Genomic DNA, 23,027 nt, shown 5'->3' with positions numbered 1-23,027 from the left:
CAAGGTGATCCAATAACCCTGAGGAGAGAGTAGCGTCATTCATACCTTGGTGGCAACCAATAACTCTCTAAAAGGATTTAATACCTGCTCAACAAGAGAGAAATCCTGCCTGGTCCTAGAAACCTACCCAACCATCCAAGGCTAGTGATGTCTTCTTCACGAAGAAGCTACAACCACTTTGTTAAACCAGAATGATCCCTACTTGCATCCTAAGTATTTGTCCTTATGTCCGCAGTCAAGTATTGTAGTGACACTACATCAAGGAAACCTCACTCTGAAACTGAGACAATCAACAGAAAGCCACAATCAAAATACAGGTTGTGGCATTAAGTCCCAATGGATACACATGCAAAATGCCTAAGGAACAAGGAATTTTTCTCAAGAGGGAGTGGAAAGATTATAAGGGCCAGAGGATTATGAAGTGACTCTTTCCCATTTTAACTATCAGCACTGTAATATTCACAATGGTTGCTGCACTCTCATTTTCTTTAAGTGGAGGCCAAACTGCCTACCAATACTGATGTCCTGACCTGTGCGGCCTTCTGAATCCAGTTGACAGAGATAATGTGAGTAGGACCAAATGAAGGAGTGGCAGTTTATACTAGTCCACTCAAGTGACCAACCAGATGATGAACAAATAAACTGTGATTGTATCAGGCCCATAAATGTTGGAGAAATATTCAGTAATGGACAACCAATGCAACAGTCTAAAGAACACCAGTCCTTAAGGCTAAAAACAAAGTAACAGTTTATGAACTTTTGTAAGACAAGAACAGAAACCAAACAAAACTTGGTAAACTTTCAGTTTTCACTTAATAATTCTGTAACAAATTCCTAATCAGAAATAGAAATGAAGAAATAAATGTAGGAACTGTCATATCATCCAATAACTTACTAAAAAATTTTCCTGAACATCTTCCATTGCAAACTGTGGATTTTTTTTCACTTGTCAGATTGCTCATGTTTTAAGACACTCACAATTCTGAAAACTAGATTAACACAAAATATATACTGCATAAATGAATTCATCAAAACTGTCATCATTCAGTATGTTGCCTTCACAAACAGGAAATAGTTTCTACACTGTATCCACTCATATAACATCTCTCTTTTGGCTGTCAAAATCCAAAGCACTATGCTAGAGGTCCAAAGAGGACTGAAAGAGACCTAGTTTGATAATTTCTCCCTCACTTAACAGAAATATATAATAGAGGGAACAGGACATATTTGAGAGTAATACCTAAAAACACAATGACTTACTGTTATATACACAGGAGATGGAGGATGTCATGAAAGGATGCCATGTATATTATATGGCCTAATATGTGATATGTGATAGGCATTTCAAAAATATGCTCTGTGTTTGAGAGAACAATTCAGACAAGTAAGCATGAGAGGAAGCTAAGAGTTTAAAATATTCAATGTATAGAAAGAAATCCATCAGAAAGACAAACATGTACTCACTTATAAGTGGATATTATCTGTAAAGTAAAGGATAACCATGCTACAATCCACAGTCCCAGAGAAGCTCAGTAACAAAGTGGACTCAAAGAGGGCCTCGGACAGGGAAAGAGAATAGATATTGTGGGTGGACTGGGGATGGGGGTGGGCAAAAGGAATCAGGTTGGGGGAGGATGGAGGGAGAGAGTCCTGGGAGACTACTGGAATGGGGGTGGCATCTCTGGGATGAACTAGAAGCCTAGAGCAATGGAAACTCCCCAGAATCTAGAAGGGTGACCCCAGGTAAGACTCTTAGTAATGGGGGATATGGAGCCTGAACTGACCATCTCCTATAACCAGGCAAGACTTCCAGTGGAAGGATTGGGACACCAAGCTACAAAAGCTTCAACCTACAATTTTTTCTGCCTACAAGATGTGCTGGGGTAAAGGTGGCTCTGAAATTGTAAGTGTGGCCAACCACTGACTCATCCAGCTTGAGAGCCATGGCAAGTGAGGGGTGCTACCAATGACACCACCTGGAGTGCCATGACACCCAGAGGTTGAATAGCCCAGAAACCTAGGATAAAACCAAACATGACTGACAAAGAAAAAAGTCAATGAAATAATTCCTATTGATATTCTGCTATACTCATAGATTAGTACCTAGCTCAGTTGTCATCAGAGAGGCCTCATCCAGCAACTGGCAGAAACAAATGCAGAGACCCACAGCCAACCAACAGGTGGAGCTCAGGGAATCCTGAAGAAGATGGGTAGGAAGGATCATGGGAACCAAAGGGGTCAAGAACTTCACAAGAAAACCCACAGAATCAATTAACCTGGGCTCATGGGCTCATAGAGACTGAACAGACAACAATGGAGCCTACATGGGTCTGACCTAAGCCCTCTGAACATAGGCCTTTTTACAAAGATAAATGGAGGAGGAAAAGATGACTAGGAGACTGGGGAGGTAGTGGAGGATGAGGGACTCGGAGGGGTGGAGGGAGGGGAAACTGAGGTTGGGATGTAATATATGAGAGAAGAATAAATTTAAATTTTCTAAAGGAGTTCAATTTGGCTAAACTATAAATTACACACAGACATTGTGGGATACAATTAATAGCAGATAAGCAAGGCCCTTGAGTGACAATCTACATAGTTGGGGGGGGGAGCTGTAGGAAAGGTGATTTGGGTTGAGGAAATAAAAGGAAATAAATATGGAGCTGTTGCCTATTAACACAGACAGAAGAAAGAAGAGGCTACTTAGGGAGGCTGGCTGGGAGACATGAACAAGTGTTAAAATAAAAAGAGTTCTATGCACTACTGCCACAGGCAGGAACCCCAGAAGTAACAGGGGAGATGAGCGGTTTGGGTTGGGGTGGAGGTGGCATCAAAGGAAAACCACAAGGCGTTGTCTTTATGCAGGTAGTGCTGTGATGATGTCACATCTTCCCAAATGTCTCATTTCAGATAGACAGCAATCTATAAAAATGTGTTCAGATACTAGAAGCTTCCATTCTTACTGTTAGAGAGCTACGTGGCTTCATGTAATTTAAACACTTAAGCCGGTTATCAAAGATATGAAGAATCACCCTAGAGTCACTTCCCAAGACTCACTGTTTCTTGGGCATCCTCACTGCTGGGCACTCAAATCCTAGGAGACCCTCTTAATTTTTCCTTAATGAACTTTCCTGAGGACCTCTTTGTACTCCACTGAAGTAGAATGTCCTTAGAGATGACCTGGTGAGTATATATGTTGTTTCAATTTTGTAACACACCAGCTCCATCCAGATCTTTACCTAAACTGTATAATTCAGAACATTTCAAATTAACCCATCAGTATGATTTATTTCTATCTATATTATATAAGTCATGGGGTTTTATTGTCTCCTTTGAAAGTTTCTACTTGATTAACCACAGAAACCTACAGCTACTGGAATATGCCTGCCAATACCTTCTAGACAATCTTAAATGGCAATATTTTTCACTTTATTTTTTTCATGACAATGACAGCCCCAATGATTGTGCATCTTACTATGTTAAGCGAACATCATGTAAACATTTTTCAGTTTGGTCCTACAAATAAGCCTAAAAGAAATATATTTTAGTATTTTTTGAGGATTGAACCAAAACCTAGAGGGAGTAGATGATTCATTAAATGATGGGAAACTTAGCCAGAGACATGCACCATTTGCCCATACATCCCATGCCTTCACAACGACAGACAACGCAATTTTCCTTGCACACTATCACGTGTGAGAAATCAGGCCTTAAAAGAACCGAGAAATCCAATGAAAAGTACCGGGCAGAGCACAGTGGTGAGGTCCCTCACAGTGTGAGTTTGAATCCCAGATCCAGCCGCCTACTGGATGGGTGACTCCTGGCAAGACACCTAACTTCATCTCTAAAACAGCCATAATAGAGTGACAGTTTATTGGGATCTCTGAGAGTACATTGAATCACACAGCTAAAGGGACCACAGCTGGGACACAAAAAGATTTATAGAAGTTTCTGATGCTTTGGTTGGTACAGCAATTGTTGTTTATTGGCCTCAGTGTTACCATTCTTTGGTTCCAAAGTTAAGGTATTAACTTTGAAGTCAATCTTTACATTTAAGAAGATTCACAATCATTCATCAATTTCTATCCTTTGACCTTTGGCTGGCATAGTCTATTAACATCAAGAAATAAGTGACCTTCTGTGTATTAACACAGACTTTAGACCAAACCACTCAACTGTTATGAGGCTGGGGCGATGTATCAGCAGTTAACATCACTGGCTGCTTCCAGAGACCCTGATTTGGTTTCCAGCATGATGTGTTAGCTCACAACCATTTGTAACTCCAGTGTCGGATTTTGACACCTATTTTTGTTCTCATAAATGCTGCACAGATGTGGTGCATATACATACATGCATACAGAAAAGAAACTCACATATGTAAATAAAAATGATTTTATAAAAAAAATTTTCATCCATGGTTATATATTAGAATTAACTAGAATAGTTCCAAAATTTAATGTATCTTTGGATTTTATTGTGTTCGAATGCTTGATTTTAAAATTGGTATTTGAGTAGCTGACTTTATTTTATAAAAACACATGTTAAATGAATTTGTATTAGGATTTAGATAGTGTTTCCAACGAGTTCTGAAATGGCCCTAACCATACTTATACTATTTTATACCAGGCATTTATGCAAAATAGTGTTCTTAACATTAGCAATTATCAAACTAAAATAGTAATCAACTCTGAAACGTGTTAAGTATGTTCTACATCATGAAACATCAAATATTCAGTCAAAACTTTACTCAGGATGTAAATGCACATCCATTTCTCTGTGTATTTTCATTTCATATCTAATAAATAATAAATTTATGTGTATATGAAGTAAACGTTTTAAATTTTAATATCATATATAATTAAGCAAGTCAAATTAATTACTATTTGTCTTAAAATGGGAAAAGTGTATGTATTCCAAATAATTATTTTAAAATAAATTTCTTTATTATTTATTACTGGTAAATGTTTGGCTTACATGTTTATTTTATATATCCATATGACTGGAGTCAAGTAAAATTTTCTCATGCCAAAAAGGGTTGCAGGTGAATAAAGTATGAAAAGCTATGGTCTAATGCTAATATACTGAGCAGAGAAATCTGGGCTGGAGTGTCCAGACTTTTCTTGGCCTCTGTGAAATATTCCCTCCAGTTGGACCTCTTCTGACTTGGGGTCTTATGATCTGTTATTGGATATGATAAGTCACAAGATGTCTTTATGGCACAATCTAAGACAGAAAGGCACAGGTGATTGGAATAGATTTTTAGTTTGTTTTGTTATATTAACGAAAATAGACTGCTTCCTGGGACCTGAGTAGCCCAACATGGCAGAAAGAACCCTCCACTTTAGCTGCTGATTAGCTGTTCATAGCTACCAGACCAGAACCAAAAAGACAAAACCCGAAGAAAAGGGGCACTTACTGATTTAGTATTTTTAAGAACATTTTTATTCTATGTCTTCTTCCTTTTCTTTTTATTGAAGATAGGTTCTCCTCCCATACATCGAGCTATCATTTCCTCTCCCTCCACTCCTCCCACACCTGTTTTCTCCCAGATCCCTTCAGAACAGAGCAGGCCTCCGAGAGACAACAGCCAAAGAGGACAAAACATGATACAAACAAGACAAGGTGACAGCCCTCATTGTGGGGCTGGATGAGGCAGCTCAATGGGAGGAAAAGAATCCCAAGAGCAGGCATTAGAGTCAGACACATCCATGCCCACTGTTAGAATTCCTACAAAAACACCAAGCTCACAGCCATAACATGTATGCAGAGGACCTGGTAGAGACCCATGCAGGCCTCATACTCGCTGCTTCAGCCACTGTGAGGTTTCTTTAGCTGACTCAGTGGGCTATGTTCTTCTGGTCCTTCATGCCCTCCGACTCCTACAATACATTTACTTTAATTTTGTGTTGTTTGCATGTATGTTTGTGCACCATGTTTGTACCCCTTGAACTTGAGTTACATGTGATTATGAACTGTCACATGGATGCTTGCATCAAATTTGGATCCTCTGTAAGAGCAGCAAGTGTCTGCAGCTGATGACACTTCCCTCCAGCCCTTGCTTTAGTATTTTTAAAACCAGCAACAACAACAGTCAGGTCAGGTGAGGTGGCTCAGCCATTAAGAGCATGTAGTGCTCTTACAGAGGAACCAAGAACAATTCCCAACACTACCAGGAGATCTAGCACCTGTTCTTTGGCTCTGGGGGTACTTGAGATCACATGTGAATCAACCTGTATGCACATATACACATAATTTTAAAATAAATCTTAAAAATATATAACAAGGACTCTGGGGCTTTGTGATTCAGGAAGCATGGATGAAAATCACCCATCCCTCCCCCCCCTCCTTCCTTCCTAATGCTAATGATCCTGTTAACCTTCAGGAGCCAGGACCCTTTTTGCTGGCAGAGGGTCTTGTCTTAATGGGGTTCCTAAACAGGGCGGTGTTACTGATAATGCAAGTGGCAACAGTAATTTGCTAAAACAAAGGAAATGATGAAACTTGTCAGGGAGGGTGACTGATTCCTCTCTTCACAAGATAATACCATGTGACCATACCTGACAGCACTGTGTCTATTTTTGGTCATTTTTAAATCCTGTCTAACTTGTCAGTGCTTTACCAAGTAGGATTATGTGATACTCCAAACCCGTTGTTGTGGATGGTGAGACACCAGGAGTAGACACCACAAAGCCCACTTTCTTTGCTCATTCATCAGAAGCAAGTCCTTAGCAGCTGAACCTTCACCATGAGATGGTAGTAACTGAGACCCCCAGCCCCACCTCTGGAGACAGTCTATCTGTCTTGCTGATTCTCCATCGCATCTGTGTTTAGTTCTTCCATTTTTGTTTTGATGCCTTCAAAGTAATCTACAAGAGCTGGAATCGACTTCTTCCTAAATGCTGTTACTGCTTTTGCCTCCTCGCATGAATCACACGATGTTCTTAACAGAATCTAGAATGGTGAATCATTTCCATAAGGTTTTCAATTTACTTTGCCCAGATTTCTCAGAGGAAACACTATCTAGGGCAGTTTCAGCCTTACAAAATAAATACCTTTTTTCAATAACGTTTGAAAGTCAGAACTACTGCACGATCCAATCCATGAGCTACAGAAGTCTTGATGGGGCAGCAGGCATGACAACTACTCAACTTTTACTGTATTCTTCCACCAGGGCTCACGGATGACAGAACCAATTGTCAATGAACAGCAGAGTAATATTTGTAATGATCCTTCTTTTTTCCAGAGAAGTCTCACACTTGGGAGTAAAATATTCAGAAGCCATGCTGTAAACAGATGCACTGCTATTTAGATTGGTTGTTCACTTACAGAGTACAAGCAAATTAAACCTCACTTGACTTGAGGGCCCTGGCATAATGGTCAATGAACATTGGATTCAACTTACAGTCACAAGCTGCATTCACTCCTAACCTGCCAATCATCCTGTCTTTGAAGCTAGACTGGGGAAGACCATCTAGCCATGAAAGCCTTAGATGGCAATTTCTAACACAAGGTTGTTCTATCTCCATGACAACATCTCTTCCTTAGGCAAGCCATCACCAATGATCTTGGTAGAGTTTCTGGATAACTTGCTGTAGCTTCTCTATCAGCATGTGGCACTTTTCTACTTATGTGTTTGGGATATGCTTTGTTTTTTTTTTGTTTGTTTTGTTTTCCTTAATATGTATGAATCCTAAAAAAAAAAAAAATTAAACCATTTCCTTACTTCTCGAGCTTTTACATGAGGGATGACAGCTAGAACTTTGCTCTGAATTAGGCATTGGATAAAAGGAATATGGAGGCTGGTTTAATGCTCTAAGTAGATCAAATATTCCTCCATATCAGATAGTGCTGTTTTTAATTCCTTTTAATTCTCTGGAGTATCACTTTTTATTTCCTTCCAAAACTTGTCGAAAAGATGCTATGAGGTAGAATGCCTTCCCATGTTCACAGATTGGCAAAATTAGTACTGTGAAAATAATTATATCATCATAAGCATAATGGCTATGACATTCTTCACAGAACTAAAAGCAAACATAAAATTAAAATTGATATGGAAACACAAAAGACTCCAAATAGCCAAAAGAATCCCTAATAGAAAGAACAACACTAGATGTGGCACAGCTCCTGGTGTCAAATTTTACTACGTAGAACCACAGTTAAAAATAAAAAAGAAAGCAGCATGGGACAATTATAAAAACAGACATGTAGACCAGTGGAATACCACCCATACAGGTCCACAAACTTAAAGAGACAGCCTCTTTAACAAATGGTGCTAGGTCAACTAATTTCCATACATAGAAGGAGACTAGATCCCTATCTCTAACTCTGTAAAACAAACAAGCAAACAAACAAACAAGCAAACAAACAAACAAGCAAATTGAAGATGTCTCCAATAAGGTAAGACCTGAAGCTTTAAAACTACTAGAAGAAAAGATAGGCAAATGTTTTATGATGCAAGCAAACGTAAGAAGTTTTTTTTAAAGAACTTGAATAGCCCATGGAATAATGACAAAAATGTCTGTGACAGGATTACTTTACTTTAAAGTATTTGTGCAGCAGGAGGCCTGTGATTGGAGAGGGAAAGGGGAGGTGGAGCTAAGCATTGCAGAGATGGAGAGCCTCTCAGGAGAGGGAGAGAAGCCAAGATGGAGGTGAACGTACAGGAAGAAGAACCTGAACCAGCATGGCTTTAAATGGCCATAGGCAGTTATGATATCATAAAGGTTATAATAATTGGGATAATTTGTCCAATCTAGGTGGGCAGCTTTTATTAATATCAATTGGTTCTGAAATGATTGTGTTGGCATCTTGCCAATTGAGAATTTATTGATACATAAATCCGATTGGTTAATTATAAACTTCAAGAGTTTTGATTTACTTGGTTACTGGAATGTGGGACCGCTGATTACAGAGATCTATTGCTGAGAAGGAACCAGGAGTCAGAGACAATCAAACCAGGTCGATGCAGGGGCTAGTTAGAGACAGAGCTGGTGGGACTGCATCGGAGCAGAGAGTTGTGGCAGCTGACCGAGCGGGGGATGGTCATTGTGTGTGTGTCTGTGGGGGGGGGGGCAGAGTAGACTGTCATTGTATGGGGCTGGCATGGCAGAGATCCTCCAATGAGCTCCAGCCCAGAGAGACCTCCGAGTTGAGATCACCCAGCTGGAGCCATGTGGCCCACTGATGTGGGAAGATTGCCGGTCCTTTTTAATATTTTCGGCAGCAAACGAGATTACAAAATAATTGGGAAGTTTCTGCATAGCAAGGAAGAAATCATTGGAATAAAAAATCTTTGCCAACTCTACAGCAGACAAGGGGTTAATACCTAGGACATATAAAGAATTTCAGAACTTAAACATCTGAAAAACAAATTATCAAGTCAACAAAGGGCTAATGAACTAAACAGCTCTCAAATCCAAAGGACCAGTAAGTACTAATGAAGCGAATGGGTGAGCTCTGCCTCAGTATCAGGCAAGTTTGTGCCACCTATGGCCTTGTTTGGCTGCTGTGATGAGAAAAAGCCACGTGGGGAGGGAAGGGTTTATTTCACCTGTAACACACATTCTATCACGGAAGGAAGTCAGGGAAGGAGCACAAGGTATGAAACTGACGCAGAACCACAGAGGAATGATCGGTGTCCTGGCTTGCTTTCCATGGCTTGCTCAGCAACTGTTTCTATAATGACATCACTCATGGTGGGCTGGGCCCTCTCATCAGTCAATAAAATGTTCCACAGATTTGCTTACAGGCCACTGTGATGGAAACAACGCCTCAACTGGCATAGCTCTTCCCGATGAGTCTGATTTGTATCTAGTTAACAAACCACAATAGAACCAGAACAATCTATGTCCTTTTAACTTTAGATCATCTGAGAGGAAACCAAGAATGTCTTTCCTGTGCCACTTAGTTGGTTCAAAATATTGCATGGGGAAACTCCTATGGTACTGAGCTTATTTAGTAACAAGCACAAAAATTAAAATCCCAAACAAACATAAGGTACACCAACTGAAAGTATTTCTTTATCATTAATCTCCCTCTTGTCTGTGAATAGTTTTTGTAATATTCAAACAGACTCTCGTTGTCTGGAGGCCTGGACATAATCTAGAGCTACTTCAAAGTTATGCATGTGAACTTTTATCCAATTTAGTTTCTTCTCTCATAGTCCCGGTTCCACATGAGCATCTTTCTATATCCAAAGACCATGAAATCTTTTCAAACTATGCCTTCTGCCTCTTGTCAATCTTGATCTAGAAATTCCCCCACTCAAATGAATACAGGCTTTGGGTATATTAGTATAGATGGACTAATATCATCACTTCTGGCATGATAATAATAAAGATATAATCAATGAATCACAGCGCCTGGAAACTCTTAGAAAACTCTGTAAGTTCAGAGAAAGTACTGATTTGTCTAAAAGCCATCAAGATTCATAGATAGCTCTTCTTTTTAATGTTGTCTTTACTTAAAAGCAATTCTAACTACAGGAGACAGAATAAGTGCCTTGGTCTAACCCTGGTCTTACTCACAAAGAATGCCCACATCCTGATAGAAGCCTGTGAGTACACTAAGTGGCAGCGAGGAATTAGGATTAAGGACCAGATTATGGTTGCTAATCACCCTGTCTTAAAGAGATTACTGTAAAGTAATTGGAAGGAGCAAAGCAATCATCAGGTCATCAAACAAGGAAGGTGAAAAGAGAAGAATCAAAACCAGAAACGGCAAAGATGCAGATGATTCCAGAAAGGTACAAAGAGGCATCCACACTCTACATGGGTTTCGCCTGGATCCCCTGTAAGGGAATGTAACCCTGATAGGGCCTTTATTTTGCAGAGTGAGACTAACCTTCAGCACATTTGAGACTTGTGACTTTTGGAAGCCAAGTTCATTTGTATGTTTAAAACAGTGAATTTATTTTAAGTTTACAATTCATTACAGCAGTAACAAGAAACAATTCACCTTCACAATATGTAGAAGGAAACAGCAGTTTCATTTTCTTAAAATATGTGTGTTGTATTTATTCTGCTAGGTGATAATGATGCTTCATAGAAGATAGCTTAGATAAATTATGAGTTATTGTGGCTGAAGATAAAACATCTAACCATCAGAACTAATTTAACATTATGACACAAGAATATGCTTTAACATATGACACAAGAATAGTGTTAAATGCCTAATGGGTAAAAATGTAACAAATGGAATGAAGATATTGGCTGTTATGATGGAAACTGATATAAGGGTCATTTTATTGAAGAGTGGGGGAGCATGGTTTGTTAAATGCATGAAAGAACAATGACAAACACGTGCGAGAGGAACAGCTCCTTGTGAAATGGCTCCTCCTGTCTTAAGTTACTTGACTTTCTTCTCACACCTTCCTCTGCAGTGAAGCACACGGCTTGCCATTGATCTGATTTCGAATTTAGGAGCATGCCTACTTTCCAGGAAACTGCAAATGACACCTCAAACTTAAAACCCCAACATTGGACTTAAATATATGTAAAAGTATCCCAAATACTAGGGACAACAAATGTCCCTGCAAAACTGGAGAACCAAAGCAGGGGCAGAATCTAGCTGAGACATACTGGAGAACTTACAATTGACTCTGTAAACTTGGTCTTACAAAGGATGAAATCATCGAGAGATCACAATACACCCTTCCATAGTGTACTCCAGGACATGAAAGTCTTACATGCAAAGCCAGGAGTCTGTTTTGTTCCAAGAGACTTGGTGCCCCCTGGTGTTTAATTTCACCTTTACAAACTAGGACTTCACACAAACAGAACTGAGAAGCTAAATTGCAGCTAAAAATGCAGCACAGATTCACAATTATTTAGTGAAAAATTTTCATCGTGGATTATTAAATATTCTGTTTTTATTCTGAAGACATATAAGAAGATCATTATTAAAGGGCTGAGTCCTGAGGAAGGGAGAGGGGCATGGATGGGAAATTGGAATGAGAATTAAATATAATCCATGTACATTATACGAAACTGTCAAGGAATAAATCAAAGTTACTTTAAAAAAGTTAAACCCTGTCCATACAAGAGTCCTTGCCTGGATAATCTGTATTTTCCCTTTCGCTTTACAAGGAGAACAAAAGCAAGTGATCTAACATTTTGCAGCAAAGTAATGACTAAGTAGAGCATGATGTTATTACAGCAGTACGGTTCATTAATGATTTATAAAACAGTAAACATACAAGATGGATTGGAAAGACAATGTCTGTGAGAGCATTGCCCAGTGTAAGAAAGAAAATGTGATCAAGACTTTCAACCCTCTATATAGCAACTCAGATTATCTTTCAGGGATAGACAATCACTCTCTTAAATTTGACATCTAAATGACTTATTTTTAAACTTAACTTCTTTAGGGTTTATTTTTGCAGTTTGTACACATGATTACCTTCCTTTTAAGGTTGAAAATTAACTTTAAAATATTATTTTGTAAAAAAAAAATATAGGTGAGACCAACTACAGTTGATTATAGAGGCAAAAGCGAGGCTCCTGGCATGTTGGCAGCAAGGGGCCACGGTTGCTGTTCTTGTGTTGCCTTCGCATGTGAGAAGAGTGTGTGACAACTTCCATTCCAGCAGAGGCATGTTTAAGGGGGATAGAATTAAGACAGTGTTGTATAATCAGTAAATGGCTGTGGCCTTAAAAGGTTACACCTTTAATGTGTCCTATGGTGTTCCACAGTGTTAAGGTGTTCTATGGCCACACTACCTGAATGCAACCAGTCTTCCTAAAGGATATAAGGGGAGAAATGGGTCAGTGAGTGAGAGCCTCAACTGGGTATATTTTTGCCTTGGCTGATTTGGTAAGTGAAGCCATATATGAAGGCTTAGAATGGAAGCTTAAGGCAGTGTGTCCCGGAGTCTGAAGTTGAAAGAGCTGAAGCCATGAACTTGTCCTGCTCACTGAACAGCACAAAGCTTCAATGTCGGGGGCTGTCTCACTCCCTAGCCTCAGAAATGATCCACAGTCTTAGTCTGTCTGTGTGGCTATCACAGCATGTGACATGGCATGGCTTATAAAGAATAAGATGCTATTCCTCACAATTTGAGAGAGTGGGAAGTCCAGATTGAGGCCCCGGCCTGTGGTCTGCTGAGGGTCTCCTGCCTTCATCCTCACTTGGCAGAAAGCAGGAGGCTGAGAAAACAAGCTAACCAAATGCCAAGAGAAAAAACCAAATGTGTGGGGGTGGGGGGTATGTGTGTGTGTGGTGTGTGTGTATGTGTAGTGTGTGTGTAGTGTATGTAGTGTATGTAGTGTGTATGTATGTGTGTATGGTGTGTGTGTACTGCTTCCTACAAGTTCATGGCCTGCATTTTCATTGGTTGTTACTGCATGCATAGGTGTATTTGTATACACATACACATAACTAAATATAATCTGTTGAATCATATGATATTATTTGTATGTACAGTTTCAGAACTGACCATGCACTAAACAAAGAATTGGTAAGTCCCCAGGGAAGATAACCTCCCCCACCTCTCCCATGCCCAGCTTCACTCAGCTGCCTGTACTTCTGGGTATGGTTGGGACCTCAGGGGCTTTCTCCATCGAGTTTGGCATGCCCATTGGTGTCGTATTTGTTCAGCTCATATTTGGATGGTCATGTTTGGGGAAAAAAAAAGCTATTTTTAAGACCAGAGTCTAGATATGTAACACCAACTAGCCTGGTGCTTTCTATGTAGACCAGGCTGGCCTCAAACATGGACAATCCTCCTGCCTTAGCTTCCTGACAGGATTATTAGAGTGAGTCGACAGACCTAGTTAAAAAGCCTCACTCCTAAGAGTAGTTAGGTGACATAGACTGGACTCCAGTGGTCTGAAAGGATAAAAGAGAAACCTTCAAGTTGGATGGGTAAGGAGATGAATGTGGGTGGGGGTCTAGGAGGAGCTGAGGAGGTAAATACTATCAAAATAAGCTATATGCATTCTCAAAGAATTAACAAAATGTGTGTGTGTGTGTGTTGTGTATGCATGTGGACCTTTGTTTTAAGAACTGTATCCCTGCAGAAGCTCTCATGGCCTAACCTTCTGCTAAGGTAGACTCTAAGCTTGCCTCGTTGGCAACAGCTGAATTTTGGAGAAGGCTCTGCACACATCCACTACCGGGACGATCACCTGGATCCCTGAAGTCCTTGTTTCCCAGCCCAGGTTCTGAGCAGGACAATGGATGCTCACTTACACAAACCTGCCCTTCTGGGAGCTCCCTTATGCTCTGGGGACTTAACAGTTTACATAAATCAGCCCGCACAGCAGACATCACATGCTGTCCCTCCAGGTCAGCTCAGGAAATGCTGATGACATTGCTCACACCACACTTTCCTATCACCTCCTGCTCTGAATCAACTCATCCTGCCAATGCCAAGTAGAGGAAAGCAGCCTGAATATAACACACACACACACACACACACACACACACACACACACACCACACAAGCACACAATCTAGGCCAAGTGAAACATAATCTTTATAGTGAGAATTACTGATAATTTCTAAGGCTCTTATCTGGGAATTCAACTTGCAGCCAGAGTTAAGAACCACTGTTAGTTTCTTACCTGAAGTCATTCACCATGGCTGAAGTATGAGAAACATGTTTTATTGGTCCAACTTATTCATGGGCATCCATTCAGCTGTCTCCATTGTGAAGTTGGGCACTGTGCTGAGAACTGACCAGCAGCTCCCTGGCACCCACAGAGCCAACTGCATCACAACTCTCCACCAGCCATCAACTCACCCCCTTCTCTGTAATTAACATCGTTATATTTGCATATTCTTCCCACCCTCTCTTTCCCAGACAGCCTTGGTATTTCATCTATTTGTGTTCTTGGATTTTCACCTACATCCTAAGGTCTTAGCCAATGCTGTATGGTAAGAATACTACCAGCCATAAGCATCTATATATCTTCCCCATTGCCTTGGGTCTCTACAGGGAGAATTGTATTTTATTCATTACTGTGGTCTCCATAGTGAGTGGTGTTTCCAACTGAGCAAACTAGCAAGTGAACATTATTTAAAAGAAGGAAAGGATGGCTGGCTGAAGAATAAAGATACAGGATGATAAAACGCTTTTCTCAGCCATCAAAAAAGATGAAGTAAGCCATGTGTAATGGAACATTCCTTTAATTCCAACAGAGGCAGGTGGATCTGTATGTCTTTGATGGTGGTCTAGTTTATATAGCCCAGGCCAGCCAGGGCTACATAATGAGACTCTGTCTCAAAAGAGAGAGGAAAAAAAAAGGGGGAGGTGTGAAAAAACTTTTTAAGAATTCTTACATTTTATTTGTTTGGTTCTGTGTGTTCATGCCACCACACATGTGTGGAAGTCAGAGGACAGCTTGCCAAAGTTAGTTCTCTCGTTCTACCCTGTGTCCATGGGACAGAATTCAGGTCAAGAGGTTTAATGGCCAGTACCTTTACCCACCGGGTTGGCTCACATTTGAACTTCAGTTGTTCAGGTGGGCTTGTAGAACTTACAAAGAATGTACACAGTAACAGAAATTAACTCTTAAAAATGGGGCCAGGATGAAATGAAATAAAAGCACTCAGGAAAGTATCTGTCCAGAGGGAGTGGAGGGAGGCAGCATACTGACTGGCTACCACTGTGGACATGGTCAGTTCCTAATTCCTGGAAATTATGATTATTTTTTTTAACAATATGCAGTGAGTTAAGGACCTCGAAATGGGGTAAAGGGTCACTCTGGATGATCTGAATGTTCCCAATGTAGAGTCAGGAAGTAGGGAGGTGTCGGAGAGGGGGCTACACGGATGCTCAGCAGTTAAGAGTGCTGCTGCTCTTCCAGAGGACCTGGGTTCAGCTCCCAGCTCTCTCATTATGTAGCACACATCTACATCAAACTCTAGCTCCAGGGGATGCAACACCCTCTTCTGTCCTCTGTGAGTACCCACACACATGTGGCAGGCAGATGCATGCACCTACATATGTGTTTAACATTTTTAGTTTTTATGGAGCATCTCTAAGAAGATACAAATAAAAATAACGACAAGATTACAGCACGGTTGTTGCCAGATGAACCATAAACCAATGAATGGAAGCCTGTAGACACTTTAACAAGCAAGGAAGAGTTCTGCCCAGGTCTCCACCAACACCTTGGCCTCAGCAACAAAAGGCTCATTTGCACAATGCTACCCTATCACTGTCAGATGATAAACCACATTGTCCTAGGCAGTGGCATCTGTGGGGGCTTCTGAGAACAACAGTTGGAAGCCAATGTAAGGATGCTATTGATTCAACATAAAAAACAATGTATTATAATAGTGCATATTTGTGTAATGAAGGAGAATTTTTCATCTTTGAGCTTCATCCCCGAACTCTATAAGCAAATAACAGTTGACAGAGTAGGCCTATATACTTACAAGATTAGCCTTGTTTGCTATGCAAGAGCTTGGGTTTTGAATTTTGTGGGCCTCCCAACATGGTTGGTTGATAAGGGTAGCATTAATGGTCCTTAGCTATGATTAATACAGAACTCTTGCCACCCTTTCCCTTAGGGGAAAATTCCTTTTAGTTATGAGAACAGAATTATCACAGGGCCAATCGACCAGTCACCAGTGGGAGGAGCCACTTCTCAGAATGGGGACTCACCGTAAACCCTGCTAAAGAGACAGGTGGGAAAATCATCCCTCTAACGAGGCAGGCACACTTTCTTCTCTACTCTCAGTATATCCTGTACAGAGCCAGAGACGTGCAGCTTCCAAGGTCTTGCCAGTTTTCTAAGTTAGGCTGAGAAGAGCAGCCTAGCTTCTGTTCTCCACCTACTTCTTCTCCAACATGGCTTCCTGACACTTCGGGCTTTTCTGTCTTTCCTCTGTTCTCCTCTAGACTGGGCTGAATCTTACCACTTACCTACCCCCCCCCAATATTTTTCTTTTAAGCCATAATAAAATTGTCCTCAGGCTTATAGAGAAATGCACAAATGAATATATCTGAACACATGTGAAGAAGATGCCCCTCAGCTCTGCTGAAGAGACTTACTGAAAATTGGCTGTAGTTTCTCTTTGATACTCATCTTATTTTTATCTTTCTACTAAGACTTTTAGTAATATATTAATACTGTTAATGCTTTCAAACATGGTATACATATAAAAACCAAGGGGCAGGTGCATTACAACCAAAGCCTGACACCAGTACACACAGTATTGGAGTGACCGAAACACAAAGAGTTAAAGAACACCGCTGTCTGGCTTCAAGGATGCACAGACGTGAGAAATCCCATCCTCAGCTGTTCAGAACACAGTGCAGTCTCCCAGGGAACCTACTTGACAGTTTCTTGTATAACTAAATATGTACTTACCATGTGATCCAGCAAGCCCACTCCTGAGTATTTACCCTAGAAAAATAAAAAAATATATTAATTTATTAAAAGTTATACATATCAGTTTATAATAGTTCTGCTCATACATGACTAACACCTGAGACAATCTACTCATCTTTTTATGGTAGAGAAATCATGGTTCATTTACAGAATGGAATATTACTGAGCAGTGAAAGGAACACACCATAGATAGAAATTCCTGGAACAATTGATAAATGTCATAGACAACGTCAGTCTCCAGAGTGCATGCTTTGTGACTCTACTTCTACGTCACAGTTTTATAGTATTATCAGTAGTTAAGACAAATAAATGGAGAACAGATTAGTGATCTCGTGGATCAAGGATGGGTAAAGGCATGTGGAACAACGGGGTCTGCTGAATCCCCTCTGCTGGGGCATGAGGTGAGCCTAAAAGTGCATTTCTATCAGAGACCTATACATCCTGAGTAAGTACATCTTTAATAAATGACAATTAGGGAAGAGACTATGTTTGTCTGGAAGGACGTTTGGTAGCTGAATACAGCACAGTTTCATGCTTTCCCCAAAGACGACGTCAATGCATGCTTGGTAACAGAGCAGTGATTCTATCCAATCGGCTGCACTCTCTCTCTTGAAAGCAATACTCTAACCTCGGGCTTTAAGATTTTTGGTAAAATATTAATACTATTTCTATCATGGTATATGCTATGGAAATATTTCTAGCTTAAACAATGCTTCACTTAAAATGTCAAGTGACAGAAATTTAGTTTTCCCAGCCAATTATTTGAAACTCTGACATATATCATTAATAAGATTTCAAAGATAACAAACAGAAGAAGCACTGGTGAGAAAACCTGAAGATGAACATGAAAAAGTGGCATGGCATTGAATCCACAGTCCGGGAGAGTTGCTGTCAACATGCCAATAGAGGGGTCTGCCCGCAGGGTCAGTGTAGTCCCTACGGCAGTCTCCAAAACCGCAGCAGCACAATCAATAACTTCACTAGAAAATGAGTTTTAATTACTAATAATTATAACCATTATTTTTGTGTGAGGCTTTATAATTAAAAAATAAAAAATCAAAACGGAAAGGGGAGCACCTGGGCCCAGGGCGTGGCTCAGAGACAGTGAAGTCACCCAGTAAGGCCACATCTCTGGGTTCCTCCCTGTACGATAGAGAACAAAAATGAGTTGTTTGGATGGATGTCACTACTCAAGGCCTTGCTACCTCAAGCAGGCATATGACTAATGTTCATGGAATAAACCTTGATTAAACATGGATGATTTGTCAAATTGTGCCATTATTTTATCTCAGATATTAACTCTTGCTAGTATCTGTCTTTCTGTTTGAATCAGCGAGACACACTTCATGAAGTTTTCTAGCTCTGACAGTGGTGTGTGTGAATCATAAATTCACAGATTTTCTGCTTACCATATCCTCGGCACTTGCCTGTCTGTTGCGCAGTCTACCAGTGAAGTCTGTTAGGATCCTCTCTGTCAGTCGCTACACTGACAGGTAGCACATGTGACTCAAATTCCTCAGTTCTGATGAATTGGCAAAGCATACTAGCCAATATTGTGTGTGTGTGTGTGTGCATGTGTGTGTGCACTCGTGTGTGTGTGTATGAATGAATAGAAATAATTTCATCTATCAAAAATTCAATACTTTACTTTGTACTTGTTTCTCTCTAAACTGTAACACTTTGGTATACAGAAAATCCAATTTTCACAATTTTAAAAACATTTTTACTTGCAAAACAATTACTTCAGAGCCCTGCACATTGTTTTGAAGATATTCTTCCTGAAGAATGATCATCTCCAATTTACTAGGGTATCAATAAACTTCTCCATACACACTTTTAATTGTATCGCTTCACAGGATCTAACAGCATGGGGGGATAATACAAAAGCATCCTCATTTCCGTAGTGCATACGTGGGTATCATTTACAAATAATCAAACTGGAACCATCTCACTCGTTACAAGTCAAACATGCACAGGACAATGCCTATGATTATGCTAAGGAAACCCTTACTCTGTCTGAAGCACTCAGCGCAGCACTTTTATTTATTTATTCTTTTGACTCTATGAATAGGATCATAATGAGGTCACCTGGGCAGCTTCAGTTTTCTTTATTTTAATTCTTAGGATGTTGTTAATATAGAACATACTAATAAGAACTACTGTCTGTGATTAAGCAAACAAAAAAAGGTAATCTTCAAAAAGAGTTTATACTAGCTCCCAAACTTTCAAACTCCATAGCTTATCATGCACTGACTTTAATTGGTTTCCACAGGAGATAAATTTTATTATTTGCTTTCATACACAGAACCATGATAACATTGTGAGGGGCACACAAGGAATTCAAACTCTAAAGAATCCAGCTCTGCTACAAAGGTCAGTCTCAACACTCAGTCAAGTTATTTATGTCCAACCGTATGAACATATGGATGCAGTGTCTTGAATATTAAATTAAAATAAATGTCATACAAAGTGAATGAATTGTTATCATTTTAAATTTGGAAAGATACTTTTTTTTCTTTAAATTCAACCTGAAATAAAACCATAGCAAAGCAATCCAAACATGGAATAGATTTAAAATATTTGGGACAATCATCCAGTCTCAATATCGTAAGGTAAGTGGCTTCTAATATCCTAGCAGCATTGGGGAAAGCTGCAAGGGGCCTCTCTATGAACATAGAAGCAGTGCTTATACATATACACAGTGCCAAGGCGAAGAGGGCCGCATAATTATTCGGTGTACAGAGTGACACATCATCTCATAACTTAAGACTAAGATTTCAGAATGCATACATTCACATTGACCTCTGTGCCATACACCCCAGTACTTAGGGACACTATTTCTTGCTAAACTGATTGTAAAGCGCTTACCTGCTTCTGTAGCCATCGTTCGCGCCTTTGCTGCCTTCGCAGAGTCCTCAACTTGCTTCTCTCTCTGTTGTTCAGCCTGTGGTTAATGGTGCCCAAGGGGAAGCTGGCAGAGCGCAGGAAGTCCAGCGGGGAGAGGTGCTCTTCTTGGTCCGAGGCCTCCAGCACGCTCCTCCCCGCTGAGGGCAGATCCATCAGGAATGGCAGGCTGTTAGCGTTAGCGTGATCTGAGTAGACTGAAGAAGCTTCTAGGCCGCACTGGAATTCTCTTCCCCTTTGTGCCTGGGTCTCATGGGGAGCCACTGAAAGTCTGTGCAGCAGCATATTAGGATCAAAACTAGGTGAGCTTTGAAAGGAGCAGCTACTGTTACTACACGGTAAAGCCAAGCCTGAAAGGTCAATGGGTCCCGTTTCATTTAGCCTGGGATAGGCAGTAGGCTTACTATGTATTTCATATAAAGTGGGTAATAAAATCAGCTTCTCACTGATGTTCAGGTCCAAACTGTGTGACTTTCTGTGAGACGCTCTTGAAGGACACCTGCCGGTGTCAGGCTGAGGAACAAAAGGCTGGCATTTTGGGTCCGATGCTTTGAAGAGTAGTTTTTCATTCTTCATCTCAAAATACGTCGCTCGCACCTCCAGGCAGAGTGCTTCTGTAAGTCTTCCAAGGCCGTGGCTGTTTCGGGCCATGCTTAAAAGCCGGTGGTTTCTGGTTTTGGAGCCGCCACCTGTCAGTAGAGTGTCCTTATCACAACCTGAAGGGACTCCGGGACGTGGCAAACGTTTCAGCGCTGGTCTCGTTAGTCTGCCTGCCTGTGCCGCCTGGTGATCAGTCCGGCTCTTGCAGAGATGTACAGCTGCAAGCTGGCCACAGGAACATTTTGGAGTGCTGACAAAATTAAAGCCCCCTAATCGGGCCCCACAGAAAGGACAATTCAGTTTCCCAACTGTCCACTGGGCCTACAGGTAGTAAAGGGAAATAAAGACAATGCTCTCATTGTAAAGTGACCAGAGAATGAGTTTAGAAAAAACAAAACAAAACAAAACAAAAAAGCCGATCACATGCACATTTCATTTCTGCTACTGAAAAGGCTAGCCTTCTGTGTTCTGATTAGCAGACAGGACGGCAAATGGAAACAAACCTTCCAGAAAACAGAGATAAGCAACCAGCTACAAATTTCTAGAGTGATACATGCCTGCCACAAATCATGCCTATCTGAACAACCAAGAATTCCTAAAGAAAGTCTCTGAACAATAGGCTGAATACAGATACAGTGTGAACTAACAGGAAGAAAAAAATACTCTATGGACCCAGGAAGCCAATCAGTCTACAGAGCTTCATTTGCAAGTAAAATCCCACAGAAAAGTGTCTGTTCTGATTCACTTCTTGCATGCCAAGCACAGGGGGAGGAAACTTTATCAGCCAACAGAAGAAAGAGCTCCCTGGTTTTCTACATACAACCGAGAGGTATCAATCGCCTAGCTTAGATAGTATATTTCCATATTCAGATTAGAAATTAACGAACTGATTTAAAATTGTCAAGAAAGACAGTGGGGTCTCTGTAGGGTTGTAATCTATTCTGTGAAGTTCAGGACACTTGGAAGCAGGGTGCTAGCATGCCCCCAGGAAATCAAAATCTAAGCATGGATTCAAATGAGAGCCACCACGTGGCACTTTTAAACAAAAACATAAGTTACTCAGTGAAGGAATTTAGTTACAGGTTTTCAAAGGTCAGATTCCTTATCCCTTTTCAAGACAAGTATTGAACAATGCAAAATAAAATAATGCAAAATAAAGCATTCAATTAACAAGAGAGTTCTTTTTCTGATTCTATTTCATTTAATACTACTTAGAGGAAAACATTTCCATTTTCATCACTGCAGAAGAGACATTAATTATGCAGCTTACTTTAAATGTGTGTATGTATGGTGGATGCATAAAGATATTTCAATCTCTTGATATAACTATCAATACTGGTATTGTACTACTCTGGATGCAAAGGACATACTACCTAGCAAAGAGTAAAGGTTTCTGGTTTTATGTTGTTTCCATTCTGTTGGAGGCCCTTAAAAATGAACAGGAAAAGAGTAATCTCACGGTAGGCCTGTTTGAGTGTGTGTGCATATGTGTTTGTGTGTCTGTGTCTCTCTGTGTGTATATTTGAGTGTATGTATGTGTGTGTATGTTTGAGTGTGTGTGTGTGTGTACTCACACGTAACCATGTGTGCTTGATGATATATTTGTGTGTCCCTGTATGCTCATGCATATTCACCAGTGTTATATAATGCCGTGTGCATGAGTCTGCATAAATAGACATATAAAGCAGAGGGGAAAGAAAGGCAGTGAGAAGATGGACAGCGGTTGCCAGTTGCTAGGCAATGTCTCACTTGAAAACAAAGAACAGTAGAAATGGGACAAACCAGGTTAGTATCTGGGTGCACATTTAGAGGCTGGAAATATCAGGTGCACAGTTGTACAGAAAAGGACTGAAGTGCCCCAGAAAGAGTGGACGAGCAGGTGAGTGTAATCAAGAGAAACAGAATCCCTCGCTGTGTTTTGAAACAACACATCTAAGGAAGAGATGCCCACGTGACTGGGATGAAGGGTGTTTAGTCTTCACTTTCTCTGGAACTAAGAAGCTTACCTTCTGCAGCAGGCAGCTGATCCACTCCGGAAGGGCATCTACATTCATGTGCCACAGGTGACAGGTGTTTTGAGCATCAACTGATTCATGTCTGTCCTGCTATGGAAAAAGGATACGAGTGACTATCATTTCAGAATTTATTTCACAATTTCCATATTAAAAGAATAAAAAAATAAAA

The 23,027-nt window shown here is 40.4% G+C and overlaps 1 protein-coding gene across 9 annotated transcripts in view; it reads right to left on the bottom strand.

The window, feature by feature from the left end:
• The window catches only part of Rnf180 (ring finger protein 180), a 179,322-nt gene that overhangs the window by 108,203 nt on the left and 48,092 nt on the right, over positions 1–23,027 (bottom strand). For 5 of the 9 annotated variants that reach the window (XM_029484985.2, XM_029484984.2, XM_021180542.3 and 2 more), the window contains exons 3-5: positions 22,850–22,948; positions 20,208–21,164; positions 17,319–17,354 (exon numbers count right to left, since the gene is read on the bottom strand). In XM_029484985.2, coding sequence (XP_029340845.1) covers positions 17,319–17,354; positions 20,208–21,164; positions 22,850–22,948 — 1,092 coding nt within the window. The remainder of the gene's footprint in view (positions 1–17,318; positions 17,355–20,207; positions 21,165–22,849; positions 22,949–23,027) is intronic. The other 4 variants (XM_085830864.1, XM_021180543.2, XM_085830865.1 and 1 more) reach the window with 1 other exon arrangement.

This window comes from Mus caroli, unplaced genomic scaffold (assembly GCF_978045245.1).
Source record: "Mus caroli unplaced genomic scaffold, Mus_caroli_1 scaffold_15, whole genome shotgun sequence".
Classification (NCBI taxonomy): domain Eukaryota; kingdom Metazoa; phylum Chordata; class Mammalia; order Rodentia; family Muridae; genus Mus; species Mus caroli.
Note: the sequence above shows the minus strand (reverse complement) of the source record. Positions and strands in the feature narration are given on the sequence as shown.